Here is a 26471-nt window from a genome sequence, read left to right on the forward strand (position 1 = left end):
TCTATAGAAATAATTACTATTATTAGTAATTGAAAATTGCAAGATGTATTAATTAAAAATATTGTCTATCTGTACTTCCTAATCTCTTTAATAAATAAAGCGATTTTAATTGGCTTTTCACTCATAGACTTTCACTCATTATATGGAGTAACTTAAACTACTTTTATTTTAGAAATGTTATTTATTTTCAGAATATAAAGAAAAAAATAATTATACGTGGACATAGTTGCATACTGTAGGGTAACATCTAGTCATAGAATAAATTACATAGATCCCTTTGTATTTAAATATTATATGATAAGTATATAATTGTTTTAAGCTATAAGGCTTTATGTAATTTTTGTTGTACTTATTTTTTTCTGTGCACCATAATGTATTACTGTTATATTCTATCCTTTTTGGAATATAAATTTTATGAAATACGACAGGTTAAACAATATTAACCATATTAATTTTATATCATTAGAATTTAGTCTGATATATGAACAGCATAACCGACATCGCGTCATCAGGTGACATCCTTCTTACACCAAATCCAATTGCGATGAATTTTGATATAGAGACAGAAGGCCCTTGGAACTGTTTTAGTCCAATTTTTCTAATAGTGTTTTAAAACTTATAGTCGTTAGGGTGAGATTGGGGTAATTTTTGTACGAAACTTTTTATAGTATTGTACGATTTACTTCAAATTTATAATTAAAAAAAAAGTTAAAACACAGATCTACAAGATAAAAGGCGTGAGAATAATCATAAATTTAACAGGTTAAACATTTAAAAATTTTGTCTGATACATAAACAGCATCAGTGACATCGCAACATCAGGTGACATCTTACATGAGTTGGCCTTTCTGAAGACTGTGTAATGTATCCAGCCTTCATTTCGCTGCCATGTCACCTTCCAACCGGAACACAGCTTACGAAGTAAGCTGCTTAGCGGCAGGAATAGACAAGACTTAAGTATCTAGACTGACGTCGTTGCACAAAGTTTCCGTGTCGTAATTTAGTTTAAGAAAAATATTAGTAAATACGTTTATATGTTATTTATTTTTTTAATTGATGGCCTCGGTGTACTAGCAGTTTAGCACACCGCTTTATGTCCGGGTTTGATACCTCGCACGGTACAAATATTTGAGTATTATTGTTTGTAACAGTCTGGGTGTTTTCTATATATATTTATATCAGTTGTGTAGTAACCATAAGACAAGCTCTGCTTAGCTTGGGACTAGTTGGTGCTGTGTGAATTGTCCTGAAATATTGTATTATACTAGCGACTTCGTCCGCGTGGAATTTAACTTTATTTTTCTAAAATAAAAGTAGTCTAAGGTATTCCTTATTACATCAACTTCCTGCCAAAAAAAGTCCAGTCAACATCGGTCCAGCCATTTCAGAGATTAGCCCGAACAAACAGACAGACAGACAAAAATTGTAAAAAATGTTATTTTGTTGTATGTCCCGTATTTATATTCATATGCATGTATGTAGTAAAAAACGGTTATTTCAATATTACAAACAGACACTCCAATTTTATTTATATGTATAGATTATTAATATTTGTAAATCGTGAGTGAGTTTCGTCGAGTGTGAGTGCAACTCAAAATTAGCGATGGAAACCATGTTTTTGCAGCATTATGTCTTGTTGTGGTCATTACTTGCGTTTTTTTACGTCATTACTAACATATGTTTACTGAATTCCATTATATTCCTTATGTAAGCTGTGACGGCACATTTTTTTATTATTTATTTATCGATGTGGTAATGCGACTAAATATCTGACAGACTTATTTGTTGGTGCAGTTTTTCTTCCGGATTCCACCGTGAGTACTTACTACGATCCACTGAACTGTGAAGGTCTATTTGTACCTTCTGCCTGCCTGACTTAGGCTCGCTTACATACCTGAATACAAATGTTTATTTCGGGTGAGAATCTATTACGGAGAAAATCAGACTTTTGTTATAGAAAATTTCTACGATAAAAAATAAACTTAATTTATGAACGTAGCATAGACTCGATCGACTGAAGCTGTTTTTTTATTATTGAGGATTTCGGGCTATTGTTATGTGCTAAGACCTGTAGCATTGCGACCTGTAGCTGTGCTCGTTTTCTTTTCTTCTAATAATAATAAATAAAAATAATTTTCAAACTTCGCTACCTAAGATCCGTTCGGAACAAGAATTATAGGATATTGTTAGGATATATGATATATATTGGTTTTCTAAATTTTTTTTTCTATACTACAATGGTGGCAAACAAGCCTACGGCCCATCTGATGGTAAATGGTTACTGTAACATATAGACGCCTGAGACACAAGGATAGAGAGACAGAGACCATCCAAAGGAGATATTTTGTTTATCCATGAGTGGGCCTTTTCTCGAAATTACTAATTACTAAACTTAAAAAATAGTCTAAATAACTACTCAGAGTAGGTAATATAATTACGAGATTCGCAATTAATAACGAACAAAATAGCAAAATTCAGTCCGAAATCCACTAACTACCACGCAAACTTGTAAAGTAATCCCGAGATAACTGGAATAAGTAGCGATGTAATGTGGGTGTACCGAATGTCAAAGGTCTCCATTTGACATTAAGCGATCGCATTTGACGTTATAAAAGATTTTCCAGAGGGAGACTTTGAATAAAGTGATCTGCGTGGGTACTTATCTTAACTTTACTGCCAGCGGCTTGCAAACTGTGTTCCGGATTATTAGTTTCTCTGTTATTAAATATAAAATATAATAACAGAGAAATTAATAATAAATATGTATATATTTTGATAGATTATTATACTTAAGCCGACTTGATACCGCAAAAGTTATAGTAATTTAGTATATATCTCTAGGGGATGACTAAGTTACTCCTGCCTATATATATTAAATTTTATACGTAATATTTTACATTAATAGTTATACATATTTATATAAACATATTGAATGGTGAGATGTAGCAGTGAAATTACAAGATAAGGAGTACAAGATAATAGGGTTGTCAGCCTTACATTTTTTTATTTTTTTTTGGCTTAATTTTACTGTCTTAAAAATATCGAGGATTGACCTCGATATTTTGGCGGATTTCCGTAAGATAAAATCCAGTAAAAAGTTGTATGAGGATGAAAAAATCTTCGAACCGAAGGCAAAAAATCTCTTACCTAAAACTTTATAAAGATTTCTTATTTCCATTAAAATAATCGTTAATTTTAAGTAAACAATTTACAGTTATTGTCAATGTATAATAAGAAAACCACACAGTTATATATTAAGGTATTACCTCAGTACCATAATGAAACATTATGTTTAATGACTGATGTTTAATGAATGATTGTTTTAATTAATTCGTCATCACACTCTTCTCCCACCTGCCAAAGACATCTGGTGCTTAAGTAACTAGCACTTGCAGTACCGTAAGTGATAGTACTCAGCTGCAGCGTTCGGATAGGCTGATGCTCGTCTTCTCTCCACAAAATAAGTTGTAGATTGCGATTTTCAGGATGAACTTCTATTTGGCGGTACATTTTAGCGATGTCACCTGTCAAAATGAATTTGTACTGACGCGATCGGATTAAAATGGAGAGAAGAGAGCTCTGAAGGTTCGGACCTACCATCAAAATGTCATTGACAGAATATCCGGAGGTTGTAGGAGCGGAGCCATCAAACACGACACGAACTTTAGTAGACTCGCTGTCGTCCTTGAAGACAGCATGATGGCATAAAAAATAATGAGACGAATTTGGAATGAATACCGGTGATTGAGACAGGTGTCCTAAATCAGAGTACTCGCGAATAAATTCTATATACTGTAATTTTAGAGTTTTATTTTTTCTGAATCTTTTTTCAAGATTTAGTAGACGTTTTTTTTGCTAAATAGTATGAGTTACCAAGGCAGTCTGGGGATTCCTTTAGGGGCAATTTCACACAAAATCTGCCTGTATTTAATCGTACTGTATTGTTTATAAAATGATTTTCGCAAGCTATTTCGTTGGGACTAAGAATATTCTTTCGTGGCAATTCTTCTAGTTCCCAGAATTTTATTAACATTTCGTCTATATTGCAATTTGAAATAATTGCCTTATTACATTGAATATTATTATTATTTATGATAGTTGAATGCAACGGACCAGCAACAACCCATCCAAATTTAGAGTTGTGTAATTTTGGTAAATTCGAGCCCAATTCATGCTGCTCACGGCCAAGTATATCCCAAAAGATGTCTGCGCCTATCAACACTTCTATAGGACCAGGTAAGTAAAAATTTGGATCAGCTAGCTTAATATGTTCTGGTATTTTAATATTTTGTATGTCAATAGGAGCCTTCGGGAGACTACCAGTCAGTTCATTAAGAACGTAACATCTTAAATTCACTTGGTAAGCACTATTAATTGATTTTAATTTAGTGTTACAATATTCTACAACATTATTTGAACAGTTGTTACCTATTCCTATGACTTTAATAGCATCTAATGAATTACATTTAAGAGATAATTTTTGTTGCAGTGATTTTGTGATAAACGATGACTGACTACCGCAATCCAAAAGTGCTCGAACTAACTCCGTTTTACTGTTTTCAGGATTATATACTTCTAACAAAGCTGTAGACAGAAGAACTTGGCTTGGGGTTTGTTTACAAAAAGTTACTACAGATTCATTCCTATTGGATTGAGAATGAATATTATTAGAGTTATGTAAAAGGGTATTGTGCATTTGAGTACACATTCGACAAGGACCCATTCTACATTCAGTGGTAGCGTGACCTTGTCTGAGACAATTAGGACATAATTTGTATTTAGTAACATAAGAAAATCTTTCGTGAATATTTTTTGATTTGAAAGTTGTACAATCATAAATCTTATGATTTCCATCACAGATTATGCAACGTAAAATATTAGGCTTATTTTCCGTAGTATTAACATAAGTATTAATATGCTGTACACGTTCAAAATTATTACGCTTATTGTTTTTAGAAAATTGACCTTGCAAAGAACGTGGTGCATATGGTGGTTTGCTAAAATTAGATGAAGAATATTTAGATGAATTATTGAAAGTTTGATTGTCGTTTGTACCTTTATTACGATTTAAGGATTGTAAAATATCGGCACGATCAATTAAAAATTTATTGAATTGTAATAAGTTTGGTACGTCGTCCAAACTGTTACGAAATTCTTCCCATTTTATCATGGTAGTAGTATCTAATTTAGATGTTAGCATATAAATGATCAATATGTCCCAGTAATCAGTAGGCTGGCCAAGAAGCGCACGTAAATTTTTAGTGACATGATCAACCAAAAACGTAGTGATTTTTCAGATTCTTTAGGTAACTGTTGAATATTAAATAATGAATCTAAGTGATGATTAATAAGAATTCTTTTATTATCGTACCTATCACAAAGCAGCTTCCAAGCTTCCTTGTAATTAGCTGAACACACTTCTAGATTTGATATGATTTAGCACAAGATTGGAATTTCTTTAGTGAAACTCGATATTTTACTTATTTAGACATTTAATATAATAAAATTGTACAGAGCAAGAATCACTTGTGTAAAATGGCCGAGTTAGTAGTGAGTGACATTTATTATTCTTCCACCCGCAACAAAGTGTTACATTTTTGCCGTAACTTAAGCGCGCGAACATCTTCCCTCCTTTGAAAGACATGACTTTCAACTTGAAGCTTCAGAAGTTGGCAAAGGGCACAGGCCAACCAGAGGTCGACGCACGCAACCTCTTGCAGTATTGATATCTGCCACCCGTGCTACACCGTCCGAGCCTGGGAACAGTCGAGAGACCCGTCCAAGACGCCAGCACAATGGCGGAGCATCCTTTTCTTTCAGCAAGACCAGATCTCCAATATTGAGTTTTGTTTTATCGGTCTTCCATTTCGTTCTTTGTTGTAGTTCAGAGATGTATTCCAATTGCCATCTTCTCCAAAAATGTTGTCGGATTTGCTCAAGACGAAGGTGTCGCTGGATTGGGTTTATTTTGCTGTCTTCTAATGCCGGTGCCGGCAGTGCATTTAAAGGTCTGCCGATTAAAAAGTGCCCAGGAGATAAGGAGTGAAAATCGTCAGGAGAGGATGACATAGGGTACAATGGACGACTGTTTAGTATAGCCTCCACTTGTGCGAACAAAGTTAATAGTTCTTCAAACGATAAATGTGTATTACCCATAACGCGCTTTACGTGATGCTTCAACATTTCGTTCACAAGAACAATTAAAAAGAAGCGTCATTCGAAACTAAGGAGTGGCGTAACTAATGGATCCACCGGGACGCCTTTGTAACGATGGGTGACGGTGACGAGAAAAATGAGGGTAGATCGAGTTACCCACTGAATGATGTAACGGTTACAGGTCCCCTGTGGATAAGGACGCTTTCAACAATTGCCGTGGCTTTATAATTGGCAGTTCTCAGATTTCTTCCACGACACCTTCCTCAGAAATTCCAATTCGAAATTTAAAATATCCTGACAAAATGTCCGACTTTTCCAGAACACGAACGACGTTCAAAATTAAAAACCAATTTTCTTTAATTGGTATATCTCAGTTTTATTCGTCGATACTTTCTTTGGAAATTCGTATTCGAAATTTAAAATATACTGTCAAAATGTCCGACATTTCTGAGGAAATTATTCAATATTAGAAATCATTTTTGGGAATAGATATTCATTTGATATTTTTAAGGGCTTTCATTACCAAAGTTTGATTGTATAGTATGCAATTTATATCTCACGAACTTTTTGCTTAGTCCGGGGCAGGGTTAATGACTGTGGTTTTTTTAGGAATAAGGAGAAAAATTTTAGGAGTCTGGGGGAGGAAATAATTGCTACAGTATCAGCTATGATCTTTAAAGAAGCACGGCATAGCAGAGAATACATATTCTTATGACTGACTAAATTTAAAAAATAAACTAAGTTACACATTCCTAGTCCAAAGTCACTTACGCATTGAATAATAGGATTATGCTAGTCCTATTATTATAAATGCAGTAGTGACTTTGTTATGATTTTACACCTAAACTACTAAATCCAATTTTCTAAATGAAAACAAAACAAAATCAAAATTCAAGAATTTTTATATAGACACAGAAGGAACCCTTCGAACTGTTTAGCCCAATTTTTCTAAAAATGTTGTAAAACTTATAGACGGTAGGATGAGAATGGGGTAATTATGTACGAAACTTTATAGTATCGTCCAATTTGCTTCAAACTGTACGGATATTTTCTGATAATTAAAAAAAAAGTAATAAAAATATCAACACGATCAAAGCCGCGGGTAAAAACGAGTAAGAACAAAAGAAGCCCATGATATGAGTGTGTACTAAAATGGTTGACATAAATCAACATTTACCAAGTAAATTAATGGCATAACAATTACTTAGCTGCAGACACCGCAAAATTACTAATCTCGAGTATGCAAATTGAAATTAATTAGACAAATGACATGGTTGACTGGCGGGCCGGTAATACTGGGTGGTATCCTGATATATATTCATAGACACTCATATTTATTGAAGCTCTTATTAGGTTATTACTCCATCATATAAAGTAGAAATAAGCCATTTAACAGCCTTGGTGGTTTAGCGGTTTAGCACATTGCTTTACTTCAGTTGGGCACAGGTTCGATTCGGGGCGATTGCAGGTTTGTTTATTGTACCAGATAAATTACAGGAATCAAAATTAACAGAGTAATAAGGTACCTTAATAAGGTAAGGAGCCTTATCGCTTATACAATCTCTTATAATAACCTTTGGGTAGAAGAGAAAAGACAGAAGGTGGTAGCTGGCACGATCATTCTATAACGATAAAAAGTATCATAATAATAATGGCAATAGTATTACAAATATTAACATAATATATTACATATATAAACATATATCTACCTACTATAACAACATGCAATGAATAAATACACAACACAAAATAATACGGGTTATGTACCACTAGGCTATGACGTTCTCTAAATGGTCAGAAACTTGTCGGCAAATTCTCTGGTACTGATAAGTTAGTACTGATGCAGTCATCAGTACTGCGGGTCGTACGGTTACCGCAGACCCATTTGCTACTCTTTTCAATAAAACAAAATTACGATGAGGTTCATGTTTTGTACTTGCCGACAAAGTTAACCCGCTTTACAATCACCTTCAGCTATGATGGACACAAAAGGATGACGGAAACATTAAGATAAGCGAAAAGGGTGCAGGGTCTTTCTAGTTAATAGAACTTGTGGGCCTTTGATTTCACTTTTCTGCTAGCAAAATAACATTATGTAGGTTGCCTATTTTTCGCCTAAAATATCTATTCTAGAGATAATACAAATATTGTATATGAAGCCTTTAAAAAAAATTGTGTAGGTAGAGAAGACAAACAAAAATATATAACCGTAGGCGTTGCAAACTATTTGTAATTTTTGATATATTTATGTTAATATTTATTTTTAATGTTCTTTTTATAAATGAATGAATATTCCTATATACATATATCATCACTTTTCACTGTTCCTACAGTATTATTATTAGTATGTACTAATATATCAGCACCATCTAGTCCTAAGTAAAGCAAAGCGTATGTTATGAGTACTAGACAACTAATATAAAAAGATAAATATTTTTTTTTGTATATGCATACATCTTATACATAGAATTCACACAGACCAATACAAAACATCATACTCATGAGTATAGTGTTTTTATTGTGCGAGGAATAGAACCCGCGACTATCGGAAGTGAGGCGGTGCAGGTGTGCTAAACCACTAGACCACGGAGACCGTCATAAGTAGTTATTTTTATTTGTTGTTTAATTCACCTTATATGTACAATCCACTCATCTATCGGTCGGTCGGTCGCAATAGGAAAATCAACAACTACAAATCATATAGCTAAGCATATAACAAAGTTATAAAAACAATGAAGCAATTAAATGTTGTAATAGGTATAATCACTTTACAATAACACTCATTAATAATTCATTCAAAGTTCAAAGTTGAACGTACCAACATTGTAATGAAAATTTCAAAGTGGAAATATCAGAGATCAATTTTCAAAGGACATCTGACTCAGGATACGGTTCGTGGATTCAAGAATCGAGGTGTTCGCATACATATTAAAGTTCTCGCTTGCACGCGAAATATATGATTTTCTCTATAACTTTTGTAAACAAATGAAATAAATAACATATATTCTAAATGTTTTGTTTGAGACATTAATTGATACTTGAGACAGAAGTTGCGGACAATTAATGGAATCATTAGCAATCTTTAATTATGTAGAAAATTACGCATAAAATATTCACTATAGTTTCAATACTTTGTACAGGGATTTACTTGATGATTTCTCTGTGTACTTTCTTCTTAAAATACACAACTATAACAAAAGGGATTCGAAATTTTAAATTCATTTCGAATTTTGCTATGCAACAATTCGAAATGAATTTCAAATTTCGCCGGAGCCAAAAGAAGAGAAAAAAAAATCTAGTGATATGATATAATACTGATGTTGAAGATAAAAATAATTCTATTTTTATCTTGGTATCAGTTTAAAAAAAGAATAAATTCAGTCATTTCTCCATGATGGGACAAGATAATGTGTTAATAGAATAAGACTACACGTCACTATATCACGCCCATTCTGTACGTGAAAGCCTACTTAGGAAACAAAACATACCACAACAATAGACTGTAATAAAAAAATCTAAATAAATGAAAGGTTCGCTTAACGTGGCAGTTACTAAACCACTATTCTGCCTTTATCGCGAGAGATCCTGACAGATCCTAGAGCAAACAAGCTGATTGCTCTCAAGTGGTAAACCTAAATAATAATGAACAGCACTAAGAACCTTCCATTTTAAAACCGAGCAGCCAGAATCATAGGTAACCAAATGCTTTATGACAGACTCGATCCATTGGCTTTGCGGACAAACATTGCATCTCTGTATATTTTCTACCGCATATATCTCGAAGAACGTTCGGATAAATTGTTCCGATTATTGACCAATTGCTGAATTTCACTGTTGAACAACCCGCCAGAAACTGAAATCTACCCTGATCATCTGCAGGAATAGCGTTCCTCCACTGTGTGTTTGGAAACTTTCTTCTCGCAAAATGAGATATGGAGTCAGGTTGCGGGTAAATGATACGATGTTGTTGGTCGAGATGATGTATATTACAGATGGTAATAAACTGACAGTATGTACATAGAAATAATGATCTTATATACTAAATAACAATAGGAAAATGTAAGGTGGGGTGACACAGTTTAGACATAGCAGTGCTTAGTAGACAATATTGAATTTGTCTTACTAGATATTATTAAATGCATTTATTATTTTAATGTAATTGTATCCCATAAGTCACTTTCCAGCAATGATATTTCATATGAAATAAGCTATTTTATATATACACCATGAAACCTTAAAGAAAATAGCTTATTCCTTCTTAAAAGGCCGACAATGCACTTGCAATTCTTTGCTCATGGGCGGCGGTAATCAGGTGAGTCGCAAGCTCGTTTCTCCCTTATACCATAAAAAAGGATTTCATGTCGAGACAGTAGTACCACAGATAATACAATCTGTAGTACCTACGTAGACAATTTCGTAGGTACAAAATCTGCCTCGGAAAATACCGCTTCCACTGACGAAACATCAAACAACAGTTACTTCACAGTTACCATTTATATTTAGAATATTTTTATAGAAACAAATACGAGTCATATGTGTTTACATATACGAGAAATAGCTACTAAATTGGTGCAAATATTTGTGTAGTCGGCAGCGAATCTCGGTCGTATTTGGATAGCTACCTTACCATTTGCATGATTAAGTATGTTATATTCATATTTGTACCAGTATATTTAAATAAGTCTTTTCCATGAAGTGATAGCCTTACTTCAAGAACATTTTGTAGTCATAAATGATATGTAAACACTTTAGTACCTTGTCATTTTAATATTATTGACAACACTGAATATTAATATTATCTATTATAAATTAATTGTTATTGTAATAAGGTTACATCTATTTCAGATGTTATTCTTACGTTATTCCTTAAAACCTTTCTTCAGTTTGGATGCATTCGGCCAGAGATATGACACTGAGATTAATAAGTATAAAGAATAGGACATTATGGTGAATTTTATGATATGTTTGGTGATATTTATGCTCCGACATCCTCTTATGTTTTAGCGATTTAATACACCGCCATACATCTGAAGGCCGCGGGTTCAATTTCTCGCACAATAGAAAAGTCTATTTTACTGAGTATGATTGCTTGTATTGGCTTTTATGTATTCTATGTATAAGTATTTACAAAGCAAAAATATATTTAGCTGCTTCTACTAATAGAAATACTTAAATACACTTTTTAAGCAGAGCTCGTGTTATGTGTGTACTAGATGGCGCTGTATGAAGTGTATGAAGTGTCCAGCATTATTATTATTAGACATCAGTTATCATTTACAATCAGGTAAACGGTTTTCATGTTTATTATTCAACATAATTTAAAAAAACTTTAGATAATAATATGATGTGTGCATAGCTGATTCATTGAAGAAATAGGTAAGACAATATTATCTGAGTAAGATAAACTGCAACCGCAGTTTCCTCTATCGATGTAGCATTAACAACCGGATATTGTTGTCATAAAATACTGTTTAACTCCTCTATCTATCTATCTATCTTTGCATTCCACAACGCCTTCTCGTAACCACGATACATGCAACTTTATTGTTTATCGGTTAAAGAATGAATTCCTTTACTCATAAAAACTATTTATGTTAAGCTTAATTTTAAAAATATTATAAACGAGAAAGTTTGTGAGTATGGATGTTTGTTACTCTTTCACGCAAAAAAATCTACAATTAGGCATCGGAATAACATATAGGCTCTATTTTTTATTGAAATTTAATGCAGGCGAAAACACGGGCACAGCTAGTTTTATATAATTGGAATGACATTTTAAAATATAGTTAGTAATAAGGTATTAGGATTCAAATCTCTCTAGAGAGAGAGCGAGCGAGAGAGCGAGAGAGAGAGAGAGAGAGAGAGAGAGAGACGTAAATACCTTTATTTACCATAAAATTATTCGTGTTAAGATCCGCTTAACAATATAAATAAACCTAACTCTATAAATAAATTAAAAAAATAAAACGCCTTTATTGCTATACAATTTATTCCTAACTCTATGCTGCAATAAAGAAATAAATATGCTTCAAAAGGTTACGTAATATTTTTAAAAGCGCAGTTCGTTTAATATTAATATATTTATAATTTAAACAACTGCGGATGTTGAATGCATTTGATAGTACTCGAGCAACGCCCCCAGCACAGGAATACGAAAAGAAGTGCAACTATGAGATTGCTACTTTAAAATGCAGTTACCTACATATATATTAAAAAGTGAAGCTAAAACTTTGTACTCATTTTTATGAAAATTGTACAGTCTGAGGAGTATGAAATTTATCACACTTTTCATTATCATTGCATAATACAAAAGAACGTCGCAGTCGCTACCTGTCCGTATGTATGCTTAAATCTTTAAAACTACGCAACGAATTCTGAAGCGGTGTTTTTTAATATGTGGAGTGATTCAAGAGAAAGGTATGTATAATACATGTACAATGTACGTCCGCGCGAAGGCGGGGTAGGTAGCTAGTAGTTTATATAGAGAAGGAGAAGGAGCACAAAATGATATTTTTTTTTAAATTAATCTTTATTGTTTAATTTAAAAAAGTCAGTAAACACACTACCATGTATATGACACAGATATGCATATATATTCTTTGGTCTATTGTTACAATCTGTGGTCAAATTTTAAATATATATATATATAAATACACATATAGACGGAAGAAAATTTATTTGCCACTTTTCCATTTAATAATAATAATAATAATAATCTCAGGACAATTCACACAGCGCCATCTAGTCCCAAGTTAAGCTATCTAAAGCTTGTGTTATAGGTACTAGATAACTGATACAAGTACATAGATATTATTTTTTTTCGTAAATACATACATATCATACATAGAAAACACCCAGACCGATACAAATAATAATACTCAAGTTTCAGTATGATATCTTAAAAAGCAATTTCTAAATGTACGCTCTTTTCTACACTCCGTACTTACTATATAAACATTAAAATGGCAACAGGAACCTCATGCAAGACTGAAATTGCTACATTTTAGCAACTATATTGAAATAGTTACGAAGTATAAGTTATGCTCCCAAGTTTTAGTTAGTCCTGCACTCTACGTCTATATATATATAGACTACATTTTGCAACTATCAACAAATACTCAAGATTGTCTTCGTCCAGGTTACCTATATGTTAACAAACATAGTCGTAAATTTACGTATCACCTATATCACATACATATAGGTGATACGTAAATTTACGACTCTAACATTTGTATTAATCGATACATATAAATAAAATTGAAGTGTCTATTTGTAATTCCAAATAAACAGCATTTCACTAAATGCATATTAAAGTATAATATGTATATTACATCATAAAATGAGCAAAAACAAATTTACCTGTCTATTTGTTCTTGCTAATCTCTGAAATGACTGTTCCGATTTTGACGGGACTTTCACTCGCAGATAGTTATATGTTATACAATTCTCACAGTATAATATGTATATTATACAAAATTTGTTTTTATCTCTGAAATGACTGTTCCGATTTTGACGGGACTTTCACTCGCAGATAGCTACACAGATGTTATACAAAATTTTATTCGAATCCGTCCAGTATCTGTGCAGTGAAAGAATTTCTTCACTGAAATATTAAAAATTGAGATATAAGCTAATTCAAGGAACCCGTGCAAAAATTGAGGCGATAGAAAACTTTAGTTGTTCCTTGAAAAGAATTAACGACCTTTGAAACAAGGCTTCGTCAGGAACTTGTAAACTAATTAGTATCTCAAGTATTCCATCGTTTGTATTGTAATAACATTCTATTGTTTGGATGCTTCACAATAATTCACAAGATCAGCCTCTCTTCAAAACTTCCAGTGAATCAACTGGATTTTATCAACAGAATTTATTTCTAGATTGTAAACGAAAGTTTTTGTCGATAGATACACAAATTCAGATATGTTACGATTACTAGATCTTAAGCTTTTTCATTCTTTGATCTTAAAGATTGCAGCTCCTTTTATTTTATACAATAATATCACGACACCGCCTAACTTCCGATGGTCGCGGGTTCGATTCCTCATACGGTACAAACATTTGTATTTATGAGTATGATTGTTTGTATCGGTCTGGGTATTTTCTATATATAATATGTATGTATTAATAAAAAAATCTACGTATTTGTATCAGTCGTCTAATACCCAAAACACAAGCTTTGGCTAGCTTAACTTTGATCTAGATGGCGCTGTGTCAATTGTCCTGAGACTATTATTATATCTTGAAATACGGAAACTACTTGTAACTATAATTGATGTTATTATATTTACTTATCATGAAAACATCAATATTTCTATTTAGTTATTTTTTATTATTCATATTTGACATACTAGTGGTCGCTCAATGGTCGAAATTCGACTTAATATTAAATGTTAAGGTTCTATTATTAGACTATATACGATTATATACTTCTATACGTGTGGTTACATAGAAACATGGTAGTGTGTAATGTTTTTTCTTATTGATTTAATGTATTTTATATGAATAAATTGAAAAAATCTTATCTTTCTGCACTCCTTCTCTATATACATAGAGAGAGACCTATACTTTAAATTTGCAAATTTTCATACTCCCATATGGAAAAGTTCATTTTTGTAAAAAGGGGTAGAAAGTATTTATTTCACGTATTAATATAATGATTCTAACATTTTTCTTCTGCACATTCATGTGATACTGTGTCTGTGTCATGTGACCTGTCTAATCAAAATTCGCAATTTCTGCCTTCTCTCCTCTATAGAAATATAGCAAAAGATTACTTGATGAGACTGCCTATTTAACAATATTACTTTATAAATCATTCAATAATCAGTCTAGCTACCCGCCCTGGACTCGCACGGGTGTACGTGTATTATTAGTATTATACATATAAACCATCCTCTTGAATCACTCTATTGCTAAAACATCCGTTGCGTAGTTTAAAAGATCTTATACTATGCAAAGATAAAAAGATAAAGATGTTACTCATGAATTAGAGTTCATAAATAATTACCTATTTTTTCATTAGTAATTTGCTAATGCGCTTACATTTCCAAGCTTCTCATGTTATGTTACTTTATGATTCCATAGCCTTTATACGCTACATTTCCCAAGTATGTATACACTCAAAAGAGGCTCTTTAATCGAGTTCGTACTGAAACTTTACATTTCGAATGTAGAAATCAGAGTGTACTAAAAGGAAGACGGCGCAATTAATTAATTACGTTTCCTTAGCAAAGGCCGCGTAACGTCGTCGAGGAAAACCTATGTACAGCGGAATATTCGTTAGAAGTTACGTTATGTTAAGAGGATCACGTCTATATATTTTTTTATATTGTAGAGAATTATATTTTTTATAACTGGATAGATGTATATTGCATATGAATATCTATAAGTGGAATCAAATGGATATCTTGGAAACAATCGGCAAAAGGAGTCAGTCAGTTAACAAATCAGCAAGTCAAAACAAAATTAACAAATACGGACATATCCTTTTGTTCAACAAAAAATAAGAATCACATATAAGAGAGTTGAATTTCTTAGACACTCAGTCGTTATTATTTTGCATTTTAATATACATGGTATTTATAATCTGATATAGTCTAAATAAAATCTATACGAAATTAGTTAGTTAGTTATATCTGGTTTTTAAAATATTTTGTGCAACATTATTACAGCTGGAACTTATCCTTGATAAATAATAACTTGACGAACGAATCTTACAACCAATTATAAAGACATTTTTTTATATAGATACATATATTATATGTATGTTAATATAAAATATCATTTTTATGATAGGTTGAAATATATTCTATTTACTTAGTAAGAGCAGCCTCTTAACGAGCCCTGAACTTAGATCTCGGCGACGAGAAATACATGAAGTTGATTAAACAAAATTGTTTCTGATTTCCATTTGCGTTCGCATACGAACTCAAACCCAAGCAGACTTACGTCTAATTGATTTTGTATTAATAAAACTTTCAATATTTAACAACGACACATATTTAACGAACACTTTACGTAGCAGTTTTGTATAGTAATGCTTTTTTATTTATTCATTTGCATTCTATGGTGCTGCAATAAAGGTTGACATAATTTTATTATAAGTGCACTATGGACCCTGATAGGCGCAGCAATACAATTAGCTTGCTGCGCCCATCAGGATACTGTATCTCGCTATGGATAAATCCATAGAAAAATACAGTGGCAGTGTGCAGTTAACAGATTTAAATTATTTTGTATACTGTTTTGTTCCAGCACTGCCTCAGTTAGGAAACTCATATGTAACCAATTCTTTAACGGTACAGAGCTGTACTTTAATTGTGTGTTCTGTGGATACATCGCTGCTTGTGGGTATGTTAGTCTATTTGCTTGTACTGTATAACTACAACTGAAACACTGTGATTAAATGTTAAAATTGGATAATGAAAAATTTAATCTAGTAATACTATTGGCGAAGATTATTAATTGGCATATAGACAATTTGATATGACAAGTAACATGTAACATTACACCGTTAATCTTCCTAAATAAATAAATAAATAAATATTATTTTTGTGATCGATGTGTATATTTTAGATATTTTACCCAAACAAGGCGCAGTAACATAAAACAAATTTGGGGTCGCATTGTATCAACATTTAAGAGATGGAATATAGTGGTTTGTGGCAAGAACTCCACTAACAAGAGTCTGACTCTTAAATTATAAATGATTGAATGCTTTATATAAACAGAATGGCATGTTTTCCAAAAAGTGGTAGCAGATAAGCTGACTGTCCACATATTTAACGAACGAGGACTTGTTGGGACTGGTCTGCTCTGATCAATACGACTATTTTTCTTATTTAGTTACTGAACCAATTGGTTGTGTTTTAATATTTAATGTCTAGTTGGTATTTGCAATTCAACTTCAAAATGTAAAGTTACAACAATTATTTAATTTGCAGGATGCAAAATTTTTGTTTCTTCTTCTTGTAATGAGACAGCTTTCCGAATGAGCAGTAAATTAAAATAATAAGATGTAAGTTTATTTGAATAAAGAATTTTCTATTCTATTCTACAATGAAACTTAACAATAAACCTTAGAGTAAATACAGATGATTTTTTTTAGTAAGTAATAAGTCAGTTTGACCAATTTCTTTATTGATCAACACCGAGTGACAATGATATAAGCTAATCCAGTTTTACTAAAAGAATAAAAGTTTAACTTAAACAAGGACTCATAAAAAAAAGCTTTGAAACAAAAGTAAACAGACGACCGAGCTTTGTTTCGAGTTCATATGTTAAGCTACTTAAGTTACGCATTATACTAAAGACCCAGTCATGCTTATACATGTGAAAAACATTATCCTCCTTTCTTTTACAATCGGGTAAAACAACAAGCATCATTAGGACAGTAACGATTATCTCACCACATATGAAGGTATACGTTTGTGAACAATGATATTGTTTTTATTTATATCCATTGTTAAGAGGATATAATTGGGTGTTGTTTACTGTAATACATCATAGGATATACCTTATAATGGCAACGAGAATAAACATATGTTTATGACGTTATCAGAAACAAAACATGTATCTAATTAATTAAACACTTTATAACTATATACGGGAATTTAATTAAATTACTAGACGTTTCATTAGCCAGACCAGATATATGTAGATTTTCGAAAAAAAAACTAAACGTGTAATACTGTTAGAGCTCACTGTATCATGGGAGACAAATATACCTAAAAACCATACAATAAAAACAAATAACATCTTGGCATGTCTAAAACTGCAGTAAGTTCTATACTAAAACGTGTATCTATCTGCACTCGCAGGCTCCTATCAGATTTGTCTGGGCAGGAATAGAAACACGAGCGGTGAAGGGGAATGTTATCTTATGTCGGCAAAAGGCTTAAACCTACACCCAGATCACGTGTCCCGTGTCTAGAACTGCAGTAAGTTTCATACTAAAACGTGTATCTAAAGGTGCCCTAGCTGGATCCTACCACATTTGGATGGGTAGGAAGAGAAACACGAGTAGCTAAGGTGAGTTGTTACGTCAGCAAAGGGCCTTAAACCTACACCCGGGTCACAAGTCCCGGGAATTGCGCGGAGATTCCCTCTCTGCTATAGGATGTAATATATGGAAATCTATAAAATGCGTCTGTCTCTTTTCATCAAAATACATTAAGTTCATTAAATTCCAGTACGACATATTAGTTAAAAATGAAAATAAGTTTTTAAAATATATCTTTCAAGATTTTGTTCTACAGTAAACAGAATTTTAATGTTTGCAATATGGTTAGGGAACTATAAATTAGAAACAACTAAATATATTTTCGAAAACCGAACTGGGACTAAAATTCTTTCCTACCAATATGCTTCCATTAAAGCTTGTAGAAGACGGAGTTGTTTTACACATACACTGGCTTCGCCAGGGTGTACATGTACTATATAGTTTTAGTACATGTATTAGTTAGTTTTACATGTATTATTAGTAATTTTTTAGACAAAAAATAGTCTATGTTCTTCTTGCTGTTATAATTATTCTTCACATCAAATTTCATTAAAATCCGTTCAGCAGTTTAGTCGCGAAAATATACTAGATAGACATAAACATAAACTAGATAGACATACAAACAGATACAGTATAAAACCATCAAACGGACAGATAATACAATGGATATATTTTCACATTTATGTTATTAGTATGGATTTGATAAAAATAAAAAAATGTTTCTAATAAATTAAAGTCGCCAAACATTCAAGACATTAAAATTTATGGCCCATCAGAACATTGCCTATGAAATATGTAGATATCATGCAAGTTATCAAAATTATAGCCCATCAGAACTATTGCCTACTGAAAATACATGTAGGTACATGATGTCGTGACCACGTTTTTAATGTCGTCATTAGGTAATGCTGCTGTAAAACTTGGATATCTATTTTCTGAATAAAAATATCAGGTGTATATATATACACAATGTAATAAAATATATATATATATATATATATATATATATATATATATATATATATACATATATATATATTTTATTACTAACATGTTGTGCCCGAGGTTACACCCGCATGAAATTTATAACCTATGTATTATTTTGATATATAAGGTACTAGTAGACTCGGCCACGCATTGGTGTCGCTAAGGTTCTTGAATAAAATAATATTGCGACTATAAATTGAGATGTCAGCTATCCTTTCTAGTTGGATCAAATTGCACACAATGTGCAAATCAAATTTGCAATCGGTTCAGTAGTTTAGGAGTCCATTGCGGATAAACAACGTGACACGTAATGTTTGTATATAAAGATATAACTGTAAAGTTTTATCAAATTCTGCCGTTCAGTAGTTTTTTATTTATTGAATTCAGGCTACTAATAGCCCATATTATAAATACCTTACATACATATGAATGATATTAAAGTCAATAGAAAAAATCAATATAAACTGTGTTTTTGCGTGAAAGTGTAACAAACATCAATTCATCCATCCATCTATCCATCAATACTCAACAATTTCGCGTTTATAATATTAATAAGATAACATATAATCATAATCATAATAACCCCTAGACAACTACCAGAGTATCATCAAGTCGCAAGCTAAGCAGAACTTGTGTTATAGGCTAGTGCCTATAACCAACTGTTACAAATAATTAAATACATTTTTTGGTAAATACCAACTTAGACATAGAAAACAACCAGACCGATACAAACATTCATGCTTATGAATACAAAATGTTTGCACTGTGCGAGGAATCGTACCCGCGACCATCGGAAGTCAAGCTGAGTGCTAAACCGAGGTTGGATTACAATGGAATAGTTCAGTCGTATTCGCAAGACGTAACGTACCTATAGGGATAAAACTACACAATATTATTAGATAATATCCAATTTGGCATATAATATTCAAATCAAATGAATTCTCGAAGCCTGTTGTTACTTGATAACAGTACGGTACAGTCGCTCACAGTATTGCTAAGTAAATCATAAACGAGGAAACTTATTAAATATCTTTCAAGAATGCAAAAAATATACAAAACTAGCGAACTGTTTTGGCTTCACACGGGTAATTCAACTAACCCCAGAAATCAGCCTGTTCATGAACAAAAACCGCTAGTATATCAACGTATACCATTTACCATCGAAATGACAATCAAAAGCGACAGTACATTTCTTTATACATTAAAAAATAACTCTTGCATCGTTGTACTTTAAGTTTATTTCGCCTCATACTAGAGCATGAGAAAGAAACGAATAGGAAAACATTGTTGACCATTTTTATTTTACAATGGAGAGAAAGGAAGGAAATAGAATATAATAAATGTGAAAAGAGGTATTATACATTTCACTTATATTGAAAATTTATATTTAAAAATCAAATGACAAACATATGACGTAACATGATGTTAAAATTGTAACGACAAAGCTGCGTGTAATAAAATAGATAATTTTATATTATAAAAGACTATTCTTGAAGTCATATAAATATATCACAATACTGCAATAACACAAAGTTCACTCAATTTTGAAAAATCAACTCTAAAGTTTTGGTTTTAAAGTCTAGTTGCAATAATTTGTAATTTTTGTGTTAATGCGGTACTATATTAAGCGTGTATTATATTAATAATGCTACACTTTCATCTACAACAGTACGCTGAGATAATATTAAGCCGTGTATACGGTTTATTACAGCTAACAACACAGTCGAATTAGTTGGGCTAAAATAAACTTGTATCCAGAGCAGTAAAACATATTAATAAAAAAAAGAAAAAATATGTGCGAGCCATTCAGATCATGCTGACATATTAGGTACTGTGGGCGGGTTCTACAGATTGTTTATATGATGGATATTCTTTCATTTTTGTAGTAATTGAAATAACAAATAACCTTACGATGCTCCTGATGGTAAGTGATAACCGTTGCCTATATACATTAACAACACTACAGAGATCACGTTATCATTTGACACCCGTGATAGTGCATTGCCATTCCAGTAGTCTTAGATGGCATGCTTCTTATCCTGTACATTCACTGCCTAATCAGTCATCTCATATTTCAAGAAGAAACTCAGTTTCCAAAGTAACCTGCTTGGCAGCTGAAATTGATGAGGTAGAGGTAACAAATTATACAAGGAAAAATAGGGCTGTTGGCTTTGTTAGCTTATTTTCTAAGAAGAAACTAAGATAAGATTCGGAAGTGAGTACCAAAACTCATTTTAAGACAGCGGTGGGCAAAATTAACAATCAAACAAACAACAAATCAAAATCTAATCAACAACAAACCTTGATGATAATCAACGAAATTTGGGAATAACATGGAGACAAGTCTTTAATAGAGAAGGATGTTAAATTATGTTTTAAATATCTAATTTTCTGTTCTAATATACTCGTAAATATTTCCAGGAATGTTTATTTATCTATTCTACAGCCGGTAATATACTGCCTACCTGTAAATGTTGCATTTGAAGATTATCTCATTTATTTGTACCAATAACGACCCAAAACTATATATACTCGGTTTGACCGCATCCCCGCATCCCCGACCCGAATTTCATCCATTTTCGCTGAGATTTCACCTTTACCACCAAACCGGCACTTTACCTGAACCCGTACACCTCAAAATATAATGCCAATGAAAATTCAACCTTACACATCAACATTAGGAGCCGAAAATGGTCGGCGGTTATCAATTATGAGGGTTAACAAAAGCACAAAACAGGAGCAAGGACGAAACCCGTCACAACTGACTAATCAAGGGCGCCTTCTGTAATGACCCAATGCTTGGTGCTCGAAAGTCTACCATATGTCCGCAGCGAAGAGTCGCATTTAGAATGAAAAAAATAAAACAATATTAACTGAATATTCAGCGTACTTTCCTATCACGAAAAACAGTCGGAGAATTTTATTTTCAATTGTACCGTTTTATGGAGAGAACAAAGAGACGCTGCCATCAACGCCATGTTGCGATTAATGTCGCTACAAATTCAACAGAGTGAGTTATCACACGCAAAAAATATTTCAGTATGCCGAAAAATGTAAATTTGGACGCAATAGGTACTCCGTCATCTGAAAATGTACTTATAATAGAGATGTTACGGTATATTCTGGGGTTTTTGTATTAATATATTTTTTGGGCGAAGCAAGCATCGGATGTGTTATTGCATCCACTATATAATGACTCCGACCATTCTGTCAAAAACGTATCGAATGAGAAGCAGAAATATCTTAATCTTATTATAAATACGAAAGTTTGTAAGTATGGATTTTTGTTACTCTTTGACACAAAAACTACTGAACGGATTTTGATGAAACTTTACAGTAATATAGCTTATGCATCAGAATAACTATATTTTTTATTGTAATTTAAAGCAGGTGAATCTGCGGACACAGCTAGGAACATAATAACTGAAAGGATATAAAAATATAGTTTCTACATTTTCTTAATTAGAACTGACCGCCTGATGAACAGATAAGCTTCACTAACCACATCATCAAGGGACGCTCACGGTACATCACGACCGTTGTCATTCTGAAGAACAAAAGTGTTATTCGTTGTTTTCATTTATTTATACTTCGATGGTGGCAATTAAGCATACGGCTCATCAAAATTTGCTAATTCAAGAGATTTTAATATATATAGCAGTAACAGAAATATGTAACTAAGAGCTATATTAAAATAAAATTGCGATGATAATTAATTTTGCTAAAAATAAATTATTATTGCTATGCTTAATAAGTTGGGAAGCATAATTAATTTCATAATTAGATTCCATTTCACTATAGCTACCCACTCCGGCTGAGTATGGATATATGTATTATATATAAAAGACTTCCTCTTGAATCACTCTATCTATACTAAAAACTGTTTTAAAGTCCGTTGCGTAGTTTAAAAGATCTACGCGAACAGACAGCGGAAGTGACTTCACTTTATACTAAATAAAGATATTGCTATATGTTCTTGAGTAACGACATTAATTATTTAATATTGAAATACTATTATATATATTATTGTTTATTTTTAGGAAAATACATGGCCAAAGATACAGAACAGGTGGTTAAAAAAATTCACTTAATTGTTTCGAGAGAGAACATAAGGGTGCCATATGCTATTCTTACAATACAGGTCGACTTCCCGATGAAGATCAGCCGTTCACGACTAGAACCATATTTTTGCGCCGTTAAATCTCAAACTTACCTGAAATAGAAAAAAAACATTTATTAAAATGTAACTTTAATAGTCAATAGGTATTCCTATTAATAATGATTAAATACTAGCTACTCACTCCGGTATCGCACGGGTATACATGCATTATATATATAAACCTCTATAATCACTATCTATTAAAAAAAACCGCTTCAAAATCCGTTGCGTAGTTTTAAAGATTTAAACATACATAGGAACGGACAGACAGCGACAGCGACTTTATTTTATACTATGTAAAGATGAAGTTTGACATAAATCTAAATCAAAATTAATTTATTCATGTACGACATTCTAGCCGCTTATGAATGTCAAGTTTTTTTTGTCTTTTTATTACCTTTACGGCAAAACACCTGTATGGATCTTAATGAAATTATCTATGAAGATAGATTGCATCACGAGCAAGAACATAGGCTGTCTTTTATCATATTTTTACATGCAGACGAAGTCAAGGATGGGTATCCGATAGTAATGATATAAGTATAATTAGTAAAAATCATGGGATCTTACCACGTTTTACGTTTATTGAGTTCCCGATATTTCGGCAGTGTTTCAACCGCAATGATCATGTGTAACAGTTTCCCCGTCATACGTTGAAACGTGGTAAGGTCCCGTGATTTTGACTAATTATAGGTATAAATAATGACCACGTCAAATTTAAAACAGTATATAATAATGTATGTTTATTTGGCAGAAACTAGAATTACATCATATCATGGTTAGCTACCATGGTTTACAGAGAGGAGATCGACCTTGTATGGATCATGTACATTGATATCAATAGAGTTAATATTTCCCAATACCAACCATCCCCTCTCCTCTAATAAACACAGGAAGCACGATTTTATTTTATCCAACATTTTTTTAAGAAAATATTCAAAATTTCCACGATATCTCGTCACATTAATTTCACGTAATGGTTGGGATCTGCTGTAAAATTTGCTCTCATTTGTTAACTTTTTCCCATTATACCGAAAACTCTGGAAAATAACCAACAAATATTTTTAATTTAGCCTGCAAGAGCCCACAGACTTTATACTTTCATTAAGTCCCATAGTTTGTTTACGTTTATGCATTCATTTTTACATAAATGCGATTGTAAATAAACAGGGGGTAGATATTGTTAGTAATGTGGACTAATAACACCATTGCTAGCAATGTCAGGTTGACCTCACGCAGATCCCCTGCAAACCATCTTGGTTAATTAATGGTGAATGTATACCATCCTGATTAGATCATGGTAAATTTACAGCTGACCTGACGTCATGCTCATCTGATCCTCCACTGGTGTACCGCCAGCGTAAACTATTAGTGAAGGCGGGTGCATCATTCCATTTTCATCCATAAGATTTTAAATATACATACGATCTGCCTGATTTTGTTACAATATTCATCAAATATAAATAAGTAACATATTTTCAATACTATTTTTCATTTAGTACCTACTTAAATTACCGTATTGCTTTTGCTAATATATGCCACCGCAGAGCTCATGTTACGCCTACTAGGCAACTGATATAATTTAATATTTATATCAGTTGCCTAGTAGGCGTAACATGAGCATACATACATAATATACACTAAAACACCCAGACCAATAAAAACAATCCGAATCAGGAATGTTTGCACCATGCGAGGAATCGAACCGGCAACCATTGGAAAGTAAAGCGATGTGCCAAACCGCTAGACCACCGAGGCCCTGTGTCTATAAATACATATGTGGTAACCGTTGTAAAATCTTTATCTCTAAATAGTATAAAGTTCGCAGTTTCCGGCAGAAACTTTATTTATTAACTCGATTACTTGTGAGTAAGTAATGAATTTGGATAAGGTTTTACTACCATATATAGAATTTCATCCGGAAGGTTTATATGTACAACTGGCTGTACTCGCGACTTCGTCCACGTGGAATTTAACTTATTTTTCTAAAATAAAAGTATTTAACATTATTTTTCTAATATAAAATATGTTTTTTAAAAGTATCCTAAGTTACTCCTTATTACATCAGCTACCTGCCAATAAAATTCCCGTCAAAATCGGTTCAGCCATTTCAGAGATTAGCCGGAACAAACACAGACAGATAAAAATTGTAAAAAAATGATATTTTGGTGTATATACCGTATTTATATTCATATGCATGTAGTAAAAAACGGTTATTTCAATATTACAGACACTCCAATTTTATTTATACGTATAGATGTATAGACGATGTGTATAATGTGTATATATATATATACATACATACATGTACAGCTAGTACAATATATGACCACTCTAAAGCCAGGGCGTGTCACCAGCCTTATATCATTTAAACTATAACATAATTCCAAAGAATGAGACTTTTTATATACCTAGATTTACAGAGGATGCTTTTGATTATTTTATTCAGGATTACATATACATGGGCATCTAAAATTCGTTATGTCAAATCTAAAAGTCATTTAATTCTATAAAAGAATGTTGTTTCTTTGCATAGACATCCACTTTCCATATGAATAGCGAATAGAAATGTTACGTCATCAGTAAAAATGAAAAATTGAAGTGGTAGCAAGGGCAAAGGCCAGCGGGCGGGGCCCACTTAAAAACCCATTAAGCAAACGTGCCAGCAGCTTCCAATATTCAGCGAAATGTGCGGAAATATTGTAAGCAACCTTGATTATGAAGGTAGGTGGCTCATTAAATATGGATTTTGCAGAAATACCTAATGAACTTTTGCATTTACGAACTCAGATTTCAGATTTACATAATAAAACTATATTTGGACAAAGAAAAACTGACGAATTCGGCAGTCAATAGTTTCAAATTAGGTAAAATTATTTTTTATTGTATTGTATACACTGCGCTTTACTTCCGGTGGTCGTGGGTTTGATTACTTGCATGATACAAACTTGTGTTTATGAATATGGTTGTTAGTACTATTACTATCTACTTAATATAATAACTATGATTATTAATTGCTCATAAAGATAATTATTTCAATATATTTTTATCTAGCATTATGATCTAAAGGAAATAACTCGATCAGTGGCAGTAAGCCGAACAGACCAGTCCCCACAAGCAGGTTCCATTCACCCGTTCAAGAGAGTGACGGTTGAGCCTGAAACACAT

At 32.5% G+C, this 26471-nt stretch overlaps 2 protein-coding genes across 2 annotated transcripts in view; both read right to left on the reverse strand.

The window, feature by feature from the left end:
• LOC131850938 (protein kinase C, brain isozyme) overlaps positions 1 to 26471 on the reverse strand; it is a 205463-nt gene that overhangs the window by 162372 nt on the left and 16620 nt on the right. The gene's annotated exons all lie outside the window — the stretch shown is intronic.
• Positions 5457 to 6148, reverse strand: LOC131850857 (uncharacterized). The gene has a single exon (XM_059201270.1). It carries the CDS (start codon positions 6067 to 6069, stop codon positions 5650 to 5652), a length of 420 nt encoding a protein of 139 aa, XP_059057253.1. The 5' UTR covers positions 6070 to 6148; the 3' UTR covers positions 5457 to 5649.

The sequence above is a fragment of the Achroia grisella genome, unplaced genomic scaffold (assembly GCF_030625045.1).
Source record: "Achroia grisella isolate CSIRO2021 unplaced genomic scaffold, CSIRO_AGI_Agris_v1 utg1061, whole genome shotgun sequence".
NCBI classification, from domain to species: Eukaryota; Metazoa; Arthropoda; class Insecta; order Lepidoptera; family Pyralidae; genus Achroia; species Achroia grisella.

Coding starts and splice junctions, on each gene's coding strand:
- LOC131850857 (XM_059201270.1), bottom strand. CDS start 6,069: ATGTCATCCTCTCCTGACGATTTTCACTCCTTATCTCCTGGGCACTTT.